This window comes from Eptatretus burgeri, chromosome 2 (assembly GCF_056783735.1).
Source record: "Eptatretus burgeri isolate ZD-2024b chromosome 2, Ebu_testis_v1, whole genome shotgun sequence".
In the NCBI taxonomy this organism is placed as follows: Eukaryota; Metazoa; Chordata; class Myxini; order Myxiniformes; family Myxinidae; genus Eptatretus; species Eptatretus burgeri.
In genome coordinates this window covers 15,353,086-15,369,499 of record NC_140962.1, presented here as the reverse complement: position 1 = coordinate 15,369,499, position 16,414 = coordinate 15,353,086, and the positions used below count along the sequence as shown (strand labels likewise).

The 16,414-nt window shown below is 42.6% G+C and overlaps 2 protein-coding genes across 4 annotated transcripts in view; one reads left to right on the top strand and one right to left on the bottom strand.

Annotated features, from left to right (window-relative positions):
* Positions 1 to 10,717, top strand: part of NUF2 (NUF2 component of NDC80 kinetochore complex) — a 37,359-nt gene extending 26,642 nt beyond the window's left edge. For all 3 annotated transcript variants that reach the window (XM_085863738.1, XM_085863742.1, XM_085863737.1), the window contains exons 13-14: positions 3,792 to 3,918; positions 5,444 to 10,717. In XM_085863738.1, the coding sequence (XP_085719864.1) occupies positions 3,792 to 3,918; positions 5,444 to 5,578 (262 nt within the window). In that variant the 3' untranslated portion in view covers positions 5,579 to 10,717. The remainder of the gene's footprint in view (positions 1 to 3,791; positions 3,919 to 5,443) is intronic.
* A 1,481-nt stretch (positions 10,718 to 12,198) lies between these two features.
* The window catches only part of LOC147031470 (endothelial PAS domain-containing protein 1-like), a 109,947-nt gene continuing 105,731 nt past the window's right edge, over positions 12,199 to 16,414 (bottom strand). The window contains exon 17 of the mRNA XM_085863703.1: positions 12,199 to 16,362. Within this exon, the coding sequence (XP_085719829.1) occupies positions 16,247 to 16,362 (116 nt within the window). The 3' untranslated portion in view covers positions 12,199 to 16,246. The remainder of the gene's footprint in view (positions 16,363 to 16,414) is intronic.

Below are 16,414 nucleotides of genomic sequence, written 5' to 3'. Positions count from 1 at the left end.
GGTCCCAGAACAATCATGGAAACACAAACCACAATCCGATCCTTGAAAATGAACAAATGTTGTTCACGCATGACAAGGTTATCCCATCAATTGTGGACATTGCAAACAAAGCATTGCGTCCAGACATGGTGCTCAAACACAAAAAGGAAAAGTCAGCATTGTTGATTGAGGTTTCAGCTCCCAATGACTGGACTAACTGCTACAGAAATCAGGAAAATGACCAAATACCAGGATCTGAGAAATGAGGTCAAGAGGACTTGGAAATTGAAGAAAGCTGAAATTATACCAGTGATAGTTGGAGCGACAGGAATGATGAAGAAAGCCCTAACTGAGTATTTAAAAATCATTCCGGGGAATATTACTACAACGAGCTACAATTTGTCTATCAGAGGTTCAGTGAAGATTCTGAAAAGAGCCCTTGGAACAAGGCTATGAGAACAAAGTTTCACAGTTTGGTTCATGAATCATGATCCTTTACCAAAAAGGAAGTGGAGATTTTGAGTTCTGGGAGACTTCTTCCCACCTCCTGAAACCCAAATGGAGATATCAACCAAAAGAAGCCTCCTGATTTTGAGGTCAAATTTCTGAAATTTTTTTTTCCGATTGACTTTAAAATTGAACAGAGTGAGGAGCTTATTCCAAAGGCGGGAAAAAAGAGGAATGAAAGAGTGAAGGTGAGCAGTGATTCGTAATTTTGGTAGTTTTACCAGAAGGGGGTTGTTGGCAGACCTTGAGTGCCCTGTGGAAATATGGTGGGGACAAATCGCAGACAGAGCAGGGGGGGCAAGACCGGATAGGAGACGGTAGAAGACAAAGACCACCGACCTGCCAGCGGTAAGAGAGTGAGAGGCCCAAAGACTCGGCCTCATCGTGGGATATACCAATGATCCGAAATGCCTTGGTTTCCACTGCGTGAAGCCGAGAAAGGTGGGAGGCAGGAGCATCAGCCCAGAGGGGAGAGCAGTACTCCATCAGGCTGCGGACAAAAGCTTTGTATGTGGTCAGGAGCTCAGGTGGGCCGAGGAAGGACTTTGCACGACGGAGGATTCCCAGCAAGCGACTGGCTTCGGAGGCCAGGTTGGAAATGTGGCTTTCCCAGGAAAGATCATGGCAGATAGTGAGACCCAGAATTTTGAATGAAAGAACTCTGTCCAGAGGATTGTTGAGAAAGTAGATGGGGGGGGGGGGGTTCCAAACGATCCTTTCAGTGACATCGTGAGAGTGTGAGATTTGTCAGGATTGAAAGACATGTTCTACGTGTTGGACCAGTTTGTGATTTTACCCAAATATGCAGAGTGCGAAGAAGCTGCTGCTTGCTGGTCTGAGGGATGACAGCTGGTACAGCAGAGGATTGAGTCATTAGCAAAGAGATAAAGAGGAGTTTCCAGAGTCGGAGAGATCATTGATGAAAACCAGAAAAAGAACAGGGCCCAGAACGCTGCCTTGAGGAACTCCAGCCTGGACAGAAAGAGGGGATGAAAGAACTCCATTTAGGGCCACACGTTGGCTGCGACAGGAGAGGAAGTCAGCGAGCCATGAGTGGAGATGGCCTTGGATACCATAGGAAGAGAGTTTGCTGAGCAGGACAGGGTGCCAGACCATATCAAAGGCACATGATAGGGATATGGCTCTGATTTCATGTCTGGCATTGAGGACCTCCATCCATTGTTGGGAAAGCAGAAGCAGCATATCCAGGGTAGAGTGACCTGGTCTGAAACCAAATTGATGATCGGAAATCAGACCATTGGAGAAGAGGAAGGATTTGATGTCTGAAGCGATGATGGATTCCATAAACCTTGCTGATGATTAAGAGAAGGCTGATTGGTCTGTTGTTGCTGGGATCTGTTTTTGCACCTTTTTGTGCAGGGCAGTAATGTTTGCTGATTTCCAAGCAGATGGCAGATGACCTTGAGCAAATGAGAGGGTGAATAGAACAGAGAGAGGGTGAGCAAGAGCAGGTTTTTAGGACACGTGGGCTGGTGCCATCTGGACCGGTTGCAGAATCTGAGTCGAGGCTTGACAGCAAGCTCTCTACCTTGTCAGGAGAAAAGGACACAGTCCAGGGACAGTTGTATGCGACTGGGTAAGGTGGGGACAGAAAGTTTGTTACTTGTGAAAATCGAAGATTTTTGAAGTATGTTGGTTGGCCTTGTGCATTATTCTGTTTGTGTTTTTTTTTTTATGTTTATTGCCTACAGGTCTCAATTTTAAACCAATCTTCACAAAACTTCACCACCTGGAGTTTGTCATAAGCAAGAAGCCTATTGTTTTTTGCGGTCAAAAGGTGAAAATGTCAACATCAGCCAAAGGTCAACAAATTTGTCAAATTTCTGAAATCCTCAATTTCCATCTGATTTACTAGAAATTTGAACAGGATTTGCCTGTCAGGTTTCTGAATTCAACCACCAATTATTTTAAGGTCAACAATTTTGTCAAATTTCTAAAATCCTAATTTTCATCCAATTGACTTGAAATTTGAAGAGAATTTGCATATTTAGTCATTTCATTCAACCACTATTTATTTTTGAAGTTAAGATGGGCCAAAAGGTCAACATTAGCCATATTTATAAAATCATCAATTTTCATCCAATTGACTCAATTTGAAGAGGATTTGCATATTTGATCATTTACTTCAACGACCTGTTATTTTTAAGTCAAATTTGTTTTCGTAATTTGCGAGTATGGTACTCTGCACGGCAACTTCCACAGATTGTAGGCACCACGACAGCCCGCGATAAAGTTTCAGAAAAGTCGGTCGACGTGTTATGACATGATGTTGCAAAAAAGTAAAACGCGTTTTCGGCGATAACTCCAGAACCGTTAGTTGATACGACTTCCCATCGATGCCAAAATGTTCTCTGTTCAATTTACAACAACTTTATAATTTGAACTTATGATAATAAAACCAACCAATTTCCAAAGCACTTGGAAATTTTCCTGTCAATGTCATAATGATTAATACACATTTTGTCCGTCCGTCTGTCCACAAATGCTTTCATCATCTTCTCTGAAACTACACACACTATTTTGATGAAACTTTACCACAACATTCATCACCGTGTATGTACTAAAGTTTGTCATGGCTTCATACATATTTTGTGGGTTATCCATGCCTACCTGTGGTTCCCTGGTTATCGTATCCAACCACTACCAGGTGAGTGCCCAGGGGTATTGCCCCTATTTTTTTAGGATAGTGATTAGCGTCGACCTTTAAAATAGACGCAGAACTGGATAAATGTACTTTGTGACACTTACCCATGAAAACTATCATCATCTCCCTAAATGGCTCGACAAAGATCAATATCGATGATGATGATGATGATAGGGCTTAGCATGTGAGAGGGTACAGTGTCAGAGTGAATAAAAGGCTGCCGATATGGTTATGTGCAATGCCGATTGATGCTACGTTCTTTGGTAATCAATAAAGTCTCCATCTCCAAAGCTGTGACTCAACGTAGTCTTATTGCAGTGTACAAGGGTGGTGTGTACGACTGCTTCATTAGCACTAAACTTCTGGATTTTTTTTTAACGATACTTAAAATACTTTTATTAAAATTGAAGTATATACTTGAACACTGTGCAGGACATTGTGTTCTATGAAGTCTGTTGGGTTTTTATTTTTTTTGGTGTTTTTTTTTTTTTTTTTTTCCTCCCTCTCTTTTTAAAATTTCATTCATGTATGTAAATGTATATCTATACTTATTTTGTCTTTTAAATTTCCACTGGCATGACCTGATTACTGAATAGCAGCTTATTTTTATTTTGTCTATCTTGGGACATGATACTTGCAGGGAAATGGAACGCATACAGCTGCAGGCAAAGGAAGAGCTCATTAAGCTGCAGGTTGAAGAGCAATACACCACTGATATGATTGCAGCTGAAGAACAACATTTGAATATGGAATTGCAGCAATATGAGGTACTATACCACAACATAACAACCAACCGATAAGTGCTTCATGTGTTGCTCATGAGATGTTAACGCATAACCATCGAAAATCAAGATAAACCATCGATTAAAAATCAAAAACAGCATGCACTCAAAAGTACTTTCTTTCTCTCATGCTCTCCATTTCTATACGTAATTTTTAAAAATATCTATCTTTTGCTGTCAGTGTCTCTGTCTCTCTCCCGTCCCGTCCCCCCCCCCCCCCGTCTTTGACGCCCTCTCTATAGGGGTCTGCAATCGTTGATTGCTCGTTTGTTTTTTTGATGCATCAGACCAGGGGTACGTTCCATTCACAAGCAGCTATTGCTTTCAAAGCCAGTTGTTCTGTATCAACCGCTTTGAATGCCTCTCTGCAAGAGGAGCACGCGATTAAGAGATGCTTTATTGTGTCCGACAACGACGGCCATTTTTGCGGACTCAAAATTATACGACAACCAATGAAATGTTCAGAAGCATACCCCTGTATGCCTGATGTTGGCTTCATGGTTAGGGTGGTGGGCTTGGGATACTAGGATCCTAGGATCCTGAGTTCAAATAGCACTTGGCTGTTGAATTAATACCAGGTGGGGTTGACTCTACCTGTCATCCCTCTGAGGGTGGCAAAATGAGTGCCAGCTTACTGGTATCCTGTGTCAAAGTGGCGACCCATCCAGGATTGTATCCAATAGCCAAGGAGACTGCTTAGGCAGCACCAACGCTCTGCACAGAGTATGGTTCCAATGGATGGATGGATACCCCTGTTATGCTTATCGTTTTGTAATCCGTAATATGATTGAAATTTGCATTTCTTACTTTTATTTTTACTTTTACTTTTCATCCTAATTCTTCAAGCATTTCATGTTTTCTTTTTTCATACGTACAAACGATAAGCATGCAAAACTCCTCCCCCTCCCCCCCCAAAAATGTACATTGGGAGGGTCCAAAGAAATGCTCCTTCTGACACCCCATTTATTTATCTTTCTTTCCCTCTTCCTCGTACTCTCTAGCTGCTGCTTACACAATAAATTTATTTGGGGATGTTCTCATAAAAGAGGATTGAGTAAAATTGAAAATGATGGCCCGGACACAATTTGCTCAAGTACCACGACTGTGTTGTTTACATGGAGACTGCCATGTTATGTGGTGTCGAGCACTTTGTTCTGTTGGAGTGCTTGCTTGAGCATTTTGAATCGACAAGCTGCTTGGCGAGTGAGAGTAAGCTGCTTGTTAACTGAACACACTCCAGGCCAAGATATCTTATTCCAAAAATCCAGAATGGATGGCTTTCTATTTTCTTTTCCAAGTCCCCCCAGATGGAAACTGTTCAGCTTTCCTCATCAAACCAGTGTTGTGGAAACAACCCATTTTTTGGTGTGAGAATTATACCTAGTGAAACCATGTAACCAATACATCAAACTGTGACTGCTACCAGCATACAATTCCTTGCTCACTCTGTCCTTTGCCTATTTTTTTCTGTTCTTTTCACCATCTGGCTAATTTTCCCCCTCTCCCATAGACTCTGAGCTTCAAGCTGACAAATCACGTAGAAAATCTATATGCAAAAATGGGCCAGTCCGTTGACGTCTTCAAACACAAATGGGATGCACTGGTGGAGGAATTGTCCTTTCTCGAAAAGCAGATGAATGAATAACTGTCCTTTACATTGTTTTCTCTCACTTTTTCTTCTTTCATCCACTTACCCACAAATCACTGTTGAACTCCATGAGTAGTGGCAAAAGCTGCTGCATTTCAATGAACACTTTAAGATGTCCAACTTTGTTGTAATTGCAATTTCTGTGCTTGCACTTCTGAGTTATTCTTGTGTTTTCTAGAAGTTGAAGGACATGCCAGGCTATTTTATCCATTATTTGTATTAATTGGTTTTGCATACATTTCAGATTGTTTTATCCATTCAGGTACAATTCATTCATTGGGTAATGTACCATTTTAATGTGCCAGTGGAAATAAAATTTAAAAAATCTAACAAACAAAAGCTGTGTTTTAAAAATGATTGAACACGCCTTCTGCCACTTAGTATTGTCTGTCTCTGTCTCTGTCTCTGTCTCTGTGTCTCTGTCTCTGTCTCTCTCTGTCTCTGTCTCTCTCTGTCTCTGTCTCTCTCTCTTGTTTTTTTCCCCCTTTATTTCACGTCCTTGCATTTTACCTATATCTTACCTCTTACCTCTTCCTCTGTCTCTCTCTTTCTTATTCTTATGTTCTATAGAGGTTAAAAGAACATGCCAGGTTAGCTTACAATCATCAGCAAGGTCATGGAATCATCATCACAGTTGACATAAAATCATTCATTTTCTCCACCAACCTCATCTCAGATCATCAATTCAGATTCAGATCAGGACGCTCCACCTTGGAAATGTTGCTTCTACACTCCCAACAATGGATTATTATTTATTCTTATGAAGCCTGTGGCTGCTTGGCTGCATCATTTTCTAGGGACATGGCTGTGCCACTGATGCATTGCCCCCTGTTACCAGCATGCTGGTACTCATTTTGCCGACCTTGGAAGGATGACGGGCTGAGTCAACCTGCATGATGTTCGAACCCGCCCAACGGGGGCTTTTAAATTGAGACCCCCCAAAAAACATCAAAATGACATTTCTCATCCTTCAGACAGGCAGACAGCAGCCTCTTCTCCTTTCTTCAGACCTTGATAAATTTTACAAGTTCGTCAAACTCTGAGATTTGTCAGGATTGAAAAATACATTCACTCACTATCTCTCTCTGAAAAAATCTGGCAATTCCCCCCCCCCCCCCCCACTCCCACCTGTTCCTGAAGTCTGCAAAGAGGTAGCATTAAGTTCCTGCTGCAACAATGGTCAATTTTTTTCCATTTTGTTTTTCTTGCATACAAAACCAGAACTTGTTGAGGTAAACTTCCTCCAGTGGATGTTACCACGAAAGCCTTGTGTGCCACCTCCCATGTCCCTCCTGCCCCAATACTGACCAATTAGAATAGCTGTTGATTAGTTGAAGAAGAACTGCTCTCGACAATGATGTGTTGACTCTCAACAGTAAGCCAGGTAATGGTTGGAAAATAAGTGGCAGCCTGTCTCAGTGAAGTTGCTGATGTGAATCAAGATGGAAAAACGTAAGGCAATCATTTGAAGTGGAAATTTGATGACCTCTTTGGATTAGGATTTGTAAGTGTTGAAGTAAACATCAAAAACAGAAGATGGTGTTTTATGCCACAGTTTTTTATTGGAAGCATGAAGTCCAATAAAAACTTGAGCAACACCTCTAATCAATATACAAAGAACCTGGGGAAGTCGAAGTCATGCTTTGAGTATTGGTAAGGTGGGATGTTGCAATAAATTACAAATCAAAAAAAACTGACGAGGCACTGAGGGACTCATTCAAGGTGAGGTATTGCATCGCACAGTTCAAGAATCCTCATACTATTCGTGATACTTCGGTCATGCCTTCTGCATTTGACATAATTATTTGTTGAGAAAATGAAACAAAGAAACAAAGCAATGCCGTGGTCAAATGTGGCTTTGGCATGATTTCTGTGGCTCAAATAGTGACATTGGATTGGTGGATAGCCTGCAACGACCAGGTCTTTGCTCTTCAATTGGACAGCATTGAGGCCCTTGATGTGCCTTTGTTGGCCCTATGTGCACACGACATATCGGAAGGAGATGTTCTTGAAGACCTATTCTTGTGTTGCTCTTTCAACACAAGATAGCACAACAAATGCTTGATATTGGCTGCAAGACTGGGTGAGAGAAGCTCCTGTGGCATTCTCCATTGATGGAGCATCTCCGGTGGCTGGGTATGGAGGAGGTTTTTGTGTCTGTGGTGAAGAACGTTGCACCGTCAGCCATTTGTACATCCTTGCTAATTCACAGAGAACAACTGGCATCAAAATAAGTGAGTCAGGAATTTAACTGTTGAAGGCCATTTCAAGAGTGAACGTCATCAAGACTCGGCCACATTGTGTTCTTCGCTTATGCAGTTATTTGATGATCTGTTCTCCATTGAAGCTTGGTGCATTTCAAGAGGAAAAAAACGTCTTTCGGTATACCTCCTGTGCCGACGTTTTAAATAAACTACATAAGCTGAACACTGCAGGGCAAGAACACATTCTCACATCAGTACATGCAACAATGGATTTATGAAATAACTTACTTTCTCAGATGAAAGCCAAATGAAGATGAACTACAAAGCATGCCCTCAACTTTGCAAACTTCATACAGGACAATAGCACACAGGTGATGGTTGACCACTTCCAATGAATGGAGGAGTGGTTTTGGCAATCCATTTCAGATCTTCAGCACCTATCCCATATGACAACTGAGTGCAGAGTCTGTTTCTCTGTCAGCATGATGGAACAGGCCCACCATGAAATTAAGTTGAGCAACTTATTGAACTGCCCTGAAATGGGAGTCTTCAATCATGGTTTACTCAGCTCACCATCACTGGCTGACTATCCTGGCTGTCAGCATGCACACTCAAGATGCTTGTGCCATTCACCACCATATTATTGTATTTCCGCATGTATGACTCCCACGCTGATAACGTAACCACAGCGAGTACATCCCGAGGTTTCCTGCCTCAAAGCTTGCTCTCTTAAAGGCAAATTTGGTCGCTCCACATATTTAAGTGGAGAATGTGTTCACATCCCCAGAGAAGCTTAAACCACGAGGGTAATTTAATTTAGGTAAATAGCCCAATTTTAGACCCCCCCCCCAGGGTCATGACAGACCCCCCCTCCCCCCCACCCCAATTATTATCTCTATGGCCAAAAGCCACCCAGGCCTTAAGAATAAATTTATTTGGCAACTCATCACCAATCAGGGGTGGCCATGTGAGAGAGTGGAGCTTCTTCCTCTTTCCCAAGGAAAGAGATGTGTGAAAAGGCATCCTGTGGCGCAGACTGTGAAATGCCCGAAGCACATTTTTCTCGCCCGGCTCCCACCCAGTTCAACACGAGAACGAAGGTGTAATTGACACCTGCAATTTGGCTGACAATTCGCCAATTACTCACTTCAGCCTTCCATGTTTAGGTGTCCAAAGTACACGAATGGAAACCGGTTCGTTTTGGGGGCGGTAGCACTGCCAAGCAATCCTGAGAAATTTATTTATTCGGAATTGATTCAATGGAAGTGTAATGAGGTTAATCCTGAACTACTTTGGGGGAAAATTAGCCAAGTATGAGTATTTATTCACTTCCCATTCTCAACTTTTTCACCAGCCTTTGAATGTTTATTAAAACATTGTTGAGTTGAAAGTTGACAAACATTTTTTGAGCATGAATTAGACCAGATTGAAATTAGAAACTTTTCAATATTGGTGCAGTTCTGCGAAGCCGGCATTTCCCCAAGGCTAAAGTGCACAACATGTAGCGGTCAAGACAGTTATTTAATTAGCATCAGTTTTAGATAGCCCTTCTCTCATGTCGAGTGGGTTTGTGGGACAAAATGCGTTGCATGGGCTTTTACGTAGGTCTTATATCCCATTCTTTATCTTTTATCTGTTTTATTTTACTTTATTTCATACATAGACCTCTGCTTCACAGAAGCATGCATGCAAGCAGCTCATTACCATACGCATGCGCCATTCTTCAATGACATATCACCTCAGACCTTCGCCGTACTCAGACCCCAATGCTGCAACATTCCTGCAACCACCACAACGCCTTCCCAAAATTCCCGACTTCAAATCACAACTCGAACTCACCCACAATTACCATTGACACCACAATCTTGGCCACAACCGTCTCATCACAAACTCACAGCCACAACCGCTACGACGCCTCAACCACCACGACAAAGCTCACCATTGCGCTCACCGCTGCCAATGATGACCACCGCCAACTTTCAGGACCGGCAGGAGTGAGGAGATGCGCTCATGGACAGGGCGAGCGATCGGGTGCCTTGCCCAATGTTGAATCTCAGAGCGCCGTCGCATGGCCAGATTTGAGGTGAATGGGGGCATTTCCTGTGCTGAATTCTCACCTGGGTGGGGCCAAGGCTGGGGTGAGTGTCCGCACGCCAATGGTGGTGCAAGGATACGCCCAAGGCCCGCCTGTTTCGCCTCCAGGGCTCCGCCCTCGCAGGAGGATTATAATTGTACCGAGTTCCACATGCTCACTCTCTTCATTCGACTCTTTGTCTGGGCCTGCCCCTCTTCTTCTCTGGCCCGCCAGCTTCCGCTCACTCTTGCCCACCCTGCTAGCATCTGGCCCACCTGCTTCTCTCGTATCTGGTCCACTCTCTGTTCTTGGAGACACTGAGCGGAACGCAGTCCACGGAGCAGAGCGCTGGACAAGCTGGAAAACCAGACAGAGCACCGCCTTGGCTCATAAACAATTGCACTAACAGATTTCTCTACGCTCAAGTTAAGCCTATCCTCACACACATTCTTTCCTTTGTTTCTAAAACTCCCGATACATCTTTACACCTTACACTCAACTTCATCTGCCAATCACCGCACACCTCATTGCACCGCCTCACTTATGCACCATAGACGACTTGTTTTCTTCTCCTCCCCCTCCTGAGCAACTGGGTTGCGTTGGTCCGTCTCATGCCAGATACAGAGGTCGCCCCCGCCTCAAACTTTCATCTTTCTTGTTTTCTACTTTCCTCGGGTGTGTGTCTGATGGCGCCCGTCATGTTAGCATAATTAAGATTGCAGAAGTATTGTATCGGTTTTACTCTGCCTGTGTTCTGTTTTGTGTATAACTGTGTTTTCTTTTTCTGCACCCCATGAATCCTTGCTTTCCCCTGCTGTACATATTGCTTGCAATAAAACCTTTCATTGTTGTGCCACATGACCTTTCCTCGTCTTGATAATAAATTGCTTACGTTGTAAATGTACCCAGCTTCATTGTATTTTCCTCCATTGGTCCAGCATGGTCCGCATGTAGATAGACACGAAGTTCTACCACCACTAATTAGCTCTTATAAGTTGATGTGTATTTGACAGCACCGCTTGGCTGCACCTGATAGGGTAAGTCAACGCAAGTACGTATCAAGGGCACGAGACACTTTGGTGTGGCCATCCATAGGTAAAGGCGCTGTCACACCTTGAGGATTCAGCCAGCGTATGCCGACTTATGAAAAATTTGTCTAAAACGCTGGCACACGTCGAATACGTTATGGGTAAGTTTTGTATACGTTAAGAGCACGCAGAAAAACTGCCATACGTCGCAGTACGCTGGCTTTCATCGTTGTACTTTGCGGTTGTCCTCAAATTTTAGCATGCTTGAAATTTTACGACATGCCGGCGTACGACTCACATGTTCCGCTACGCTGGCCATAAGTTGTAGGCACGTTATGCGATCGTTGACACACGTCGACACATGTTACTTGTAAGTTACTCATAAGTCGAAACGCGTCGAGGTAATGATTAGCGTACCCGAAACTTATTTATAACCTATGAGTAACGTGTTGTAGGCACGTTACACGATCGTTGCACACATGTCGAGGCACGTTATGTGATCGTTGACACACGTCGACACACGTTACTTGTAAGTTACTCATAAGTCGAAACACGTCGAGGTAATGCTTAGCGTACCCAAAACTTATTTCTAACCTATGAGTAACGTGCTTTGAACCTATGTGTAACGTACCTCCAACGCATGTTGACGTATGTAGACGTATTTGATTGACGTCTTCCGGACGACCACAGAACTTACTGAATGTGTTTCTAATTTACAGCTACCATATAATGGCGTATTGGTAGCATTTAAAAAAAAAACAATAACTTCCGATATTTCGTCATGTGCTGTCACGTCACGTCTGATTGCCTCTTCAGTTTGTTCATGTCTTATTCTTAGTTCCTCCACTGTGAATATTCTCTGTTTGAGGATATTGTCACGTCGACGTCAAAACTTAAAAGCAAATGTCCGAATATGTTTTAAAATTCGTGATAGACTAAAAAAAACAACAACAACAACAACAACAACAACAACTTCACGAAGCCAAGGAGAAAAAAAGAAAATGCACCTTGACGGAGAAAATAAGTTTCGGGTATGCTAAACATTACCTCGACGTGTTTCGACTGATGAGTAACTTACAAGGAACTTGTGTCAACGTGTTTCAATGATCACATATCGTGCCTACAACTTATCCCCAGCATAGCGGAACGTGTGAGCCATACGGCGAGTACGTCGTAAAATTTTCAGCATGCTTGAAATTTGACGACGTACAAGATGTACCACGAAATATGACAGCATAGTTCATCGTTTTTCAGCGTGCTCTTAACGTATACACAACTTACCCATAACGTATTCGACGTGTGCCAGCTTGTTTCGGCAATTTTTTCATAGGTCGGCATACGCTGGCTAAATCGTCAAGGTGTGACTGCGTGGTTGACACTTTCAATTTTCAGGCGGTTATGATTTAAAGCGGCGTACGGAAGGTTTTGAACAGGCTACGCCACGAGTTCGTCGGCGATACGTGCAGCGCGCTATGCCTAAGTTAAACTATCGTTGGGCATAGGTTGTGAACGCGGACAACAGGCTAAGCATTCGTTGGTATGCTATCTATAAGACAACGAAACGTTCTGTGCCCGTTACTAATATGTTATGCATACGACCAAAACTTTTAAAAAAACATCAAAATTTCAGCGTACACCAACGTTTTACATACATTTTTATACGTTGTCATTGCTGGCTAAATAGTCAAGGTGTGACAGTGCCTTAAGGTAAGGTATCATGCAGAGTAGTGCAACCCTGCCAGGATTGGCAGTACCAATCAGCGTTCTTGGTTGCTTAGCAATCTACAGATCCCAAGGGATAACCAACAATCGAGAATAATATCCCACACTTATTGTATTGCTTTGTGAATTCTCACGTTTGGAAAAAATGAGGCAATGACCTTCTCAGCTGAGAATTTTAGCTTGGTGGAAGAGTGTCTTGGTTTCATGGTGCTCAAACATATTTTCAAAAATTTGCTCTCGTTACCTCAAATCTGCATTCTGGGGATCAATCTTGCAGATATCTCATTCATGCCCAATAATTTACTGAGTGTTTTCTATAATGGGGTGAAGTGTGTACAACATGTGAGCAATGTTGTGAGTAGTTGTCTGTAGTTATGAAGAATAAAATTTTCTCCCGTGGAAACATTTTTTACATGATAGGTTTGTGGCACTCACCCTTGGGATCGCCTTTCACCCCCTTCTTGTGATGCTTAGAATTCATCAGCAAACCTCCTGACTTCCATAAAAAGGGGGTTGAATTATCCAGTGTTAATAATAAACATGAATTCTCCGTGGTATCATACCTTTGTCAAATACTTTATTTTATTACACTGCAATTTCCAAATTTTATCCATTTCTGATACTTAGGCCAACTACTTTTAAACATGCCTGGAATGACGTATAAACAAGTTACAATTCGGTTTTCAAACTCTTTCCGAAAATCTTCAAATCTATACAATGCAACAAATTTCCCTTCGAGCAATATTCTGTCTCAAGTGGTCTCCAAAACTGTTTGCCAGTCCTAATATGCGACGGTGCCCCTACTTCGTGAACCATTGTATGCATTTATAGCTTTGCACATCACTATCGCCAATTTTTTTTTATTTTTGCAAAATTTGTCGATCCCTTTGATTATCCAAAAGTTTGTCGAAGCATACATTGATAAATTGTGAATACTTGTATGAAATAATTTGCGATTTTTTTTATTTCTTTTATTTGTAGTGTGGAAATACTGTGAGAAAACGTTTTAAAAGCAGACATATGTTGAATCCAGCTAAGGGGGTCGGTGGCTGTAGTCCATGAGCTGGACAACAGTTGACTTTCAGAAAGGGGGACTAAAAGCCGCTGTATTTTCCAGTGAGATTGATGTCTGGGGAAAATTTAAAAGAAAGTGATGGACATCTCGAAAGAGTGGCTAAACACCTTTTTTTGGCAGCCATCTTGGAAAATGACTGCCTCATGTGATCATCTTTCTGAAAATTGACGATAACTTCATAATGGCTGATCTGAAGCATATGCAACCCTCAACAAGATATGTTCAGTATAAAATTTGGCACATGCCAATATAACTTCTGTAAACATTGGTCCATTGAATTCCGAAAAAAATTGAGAAAATATGTCAGAATTTCGATTGTTCTTGCATAAAATTTTCTACACCTGGTATCATACTGAAATATTTATTTTTTATTTATTTAACATGCAGATATAAGGTGAGTACGAGCCTTAATGCTCTTCATGTTTCAGATAATTAGTCGCATACTGATGTAGGTGTCCTTTCATTCATCATCACTGTCTGAGTCCTGCTGGTCATGCTCTGGTTCATCACTGGCCATGTTGGAGCAGGAGTGCAACTTGAACACTGCTGTACATTTCAAGCCATTAATGATGCATGAGAAATCAGTTGGCTGACTAGCGGTCACATTTGCATGACATCAAACTGAGAACAACTTCAGGAGCGGGGGATCCTGTCATCCAATGGATAACAAGGCTGCCATTTTCACTTGTCCATCCATGCCCTTGACTGTGGTTCGGAATATCTGGTGAATTGACGAAACGCCGTCGCCATATGGCCGCCTGGTAGTTAGATTGACGTGTGTGCTGTTGGAGTGTCTTCACGCCTGTCCCTACACTCGTTTAGAAGAAATAGACAGCACTATATATGGAAAAGCTGGAAAGTGTCGAGTTTGACACAGTACCTCTTCCCATGTGCGTACATCCATCCATCTGCACAGTCCATGCCTTTGGTAATATTGACAGACAAGAGGAAGTCTGAAATGGAGCAGGAAACGTGCACCATGTCAATGGTATCATTGTTCAACCAACATCCTCATTGAGTGCGCCACCGAAACCAGGCACGACTGTCTTGACGAAGGATAATAAGCACACAATAAAAGCACCAGACGTGCAACTGCCAATATATGTTATTGGGAAGAGGAACAGTCCACACGCAATCGTACCACCCGACCTGACTGCAACGCATGCAAGTGCCGTACTGAGATGCAAAGACAACAGAAATTGCATGGAAATTTTCAGAAAGGTGTGGGGGAATAGTACTGATGATGGAAAACTTCAATACGATCTGCAACTTGATGTCCACAATTGGTAAGATGTTTGGGGATGCTGGACTTCAAGATCTGGCTGTGGAATCAGGAGTCATTGCGGAAGGATCAATCAACAAGGTTCTTGAGGGGAAATGGTACAACCAGGCTGTCCGTTTTCATAAGTTGACATATGAAGTGCTGCTGAGATTAGCATGGTCAGGCTTTGAAGAATGGCTGGCAACCAACAATGCTGAAGATCTGCCGAAGTTGAATGACACTATATGGGTAGTGTTTGAGCTTCATCAGAACATTTGTCACACCACACATGATGTTGCTGTCACTAACAAATCCTGCCGGACGATTCCTGACCTGTTTCTCACTTCCCTGCAAGTTTTATGACAAGACTGAGGTCAACTTTCAACTTTTTGGATGACATAGAGATGGTTGATATTCTACTTGGATTGCTGCATGCTGATAGAGAGGGGGGACTGGTCCCTCCATCTTTCGTGCATCCTTGGCATGATTACTTGGTGTTTTGCCATGGGCAAATCCAACTATGCAATGTATCTTCCTGTCTATTACGCCCAGATGTCACGGCTGCACGACACCTGTCCAGGATTGCATGATCACTTTCTCAATGGTGGATTCTCTCTTCAACTGAGGAATGAAAATACATTCACCAGAATTGCTGTGGATGAGACCACTGAAGAGACTAAACGATGACACACAGACTGCAGGGGGGACCCATGGCTTCAGTCTCAAACCAAGCGCAATGTCCTGCGACTATTTCACAGCTGAACATCGGGCAGGAGCACTGAGGCAACTGAAGCAGGAGATCTCTAACCAGGGTTCTAGGGTCATCGGCATAAAGACCTTGAGAAGACTCGCATACAAACGGATGAGTCTGATGTTCAAGCGATGGTCGATCTCTTGGATAACAATTGGTGTTTCGCTACTCTTTCGAGATGTCCATCACATTTGTTTTATTCACCCCAGACATCAACCGAACTGGAAAATACAGCGGCTTTCAGTCTCCTTTTCTGGTAGTCATCTCCAAAATATTGATGGCTGGCTCGTGAACTGGGATTTTTACAAACCAACTGTGTTCTGAATTATTGGACCATAAATTTATTTAGAAATTCTACTTTGCATCAACACTTTAAATGATCTGTTATCCTCAATTGTTGTGTTCCACTGCCATTCTGGATGTATACACACGATGTGTAAACAACTAAGTGGGAAGAGCAGTTCATTCTTGATTCTAGCGTGTCTTGGACGTTTCTGACAATTCTCCATAATTTGAGTGTTGGTATGAGATGAAAAAAAAAATGAACATCTCATTCAAGAGCACACAGAAGCTCAGAACCACCCAATAGAGGGAAAGTATCTTGAAGTGGAGCGTTGACCTCGCAGTCCAATTGTGTTAACTCAGGCAGCAGCCAATCTCCATAGTCTGTACAGGTCCAGGGTGAGGGAAGGTAATACATTGAGAAAGATTTTTTTTA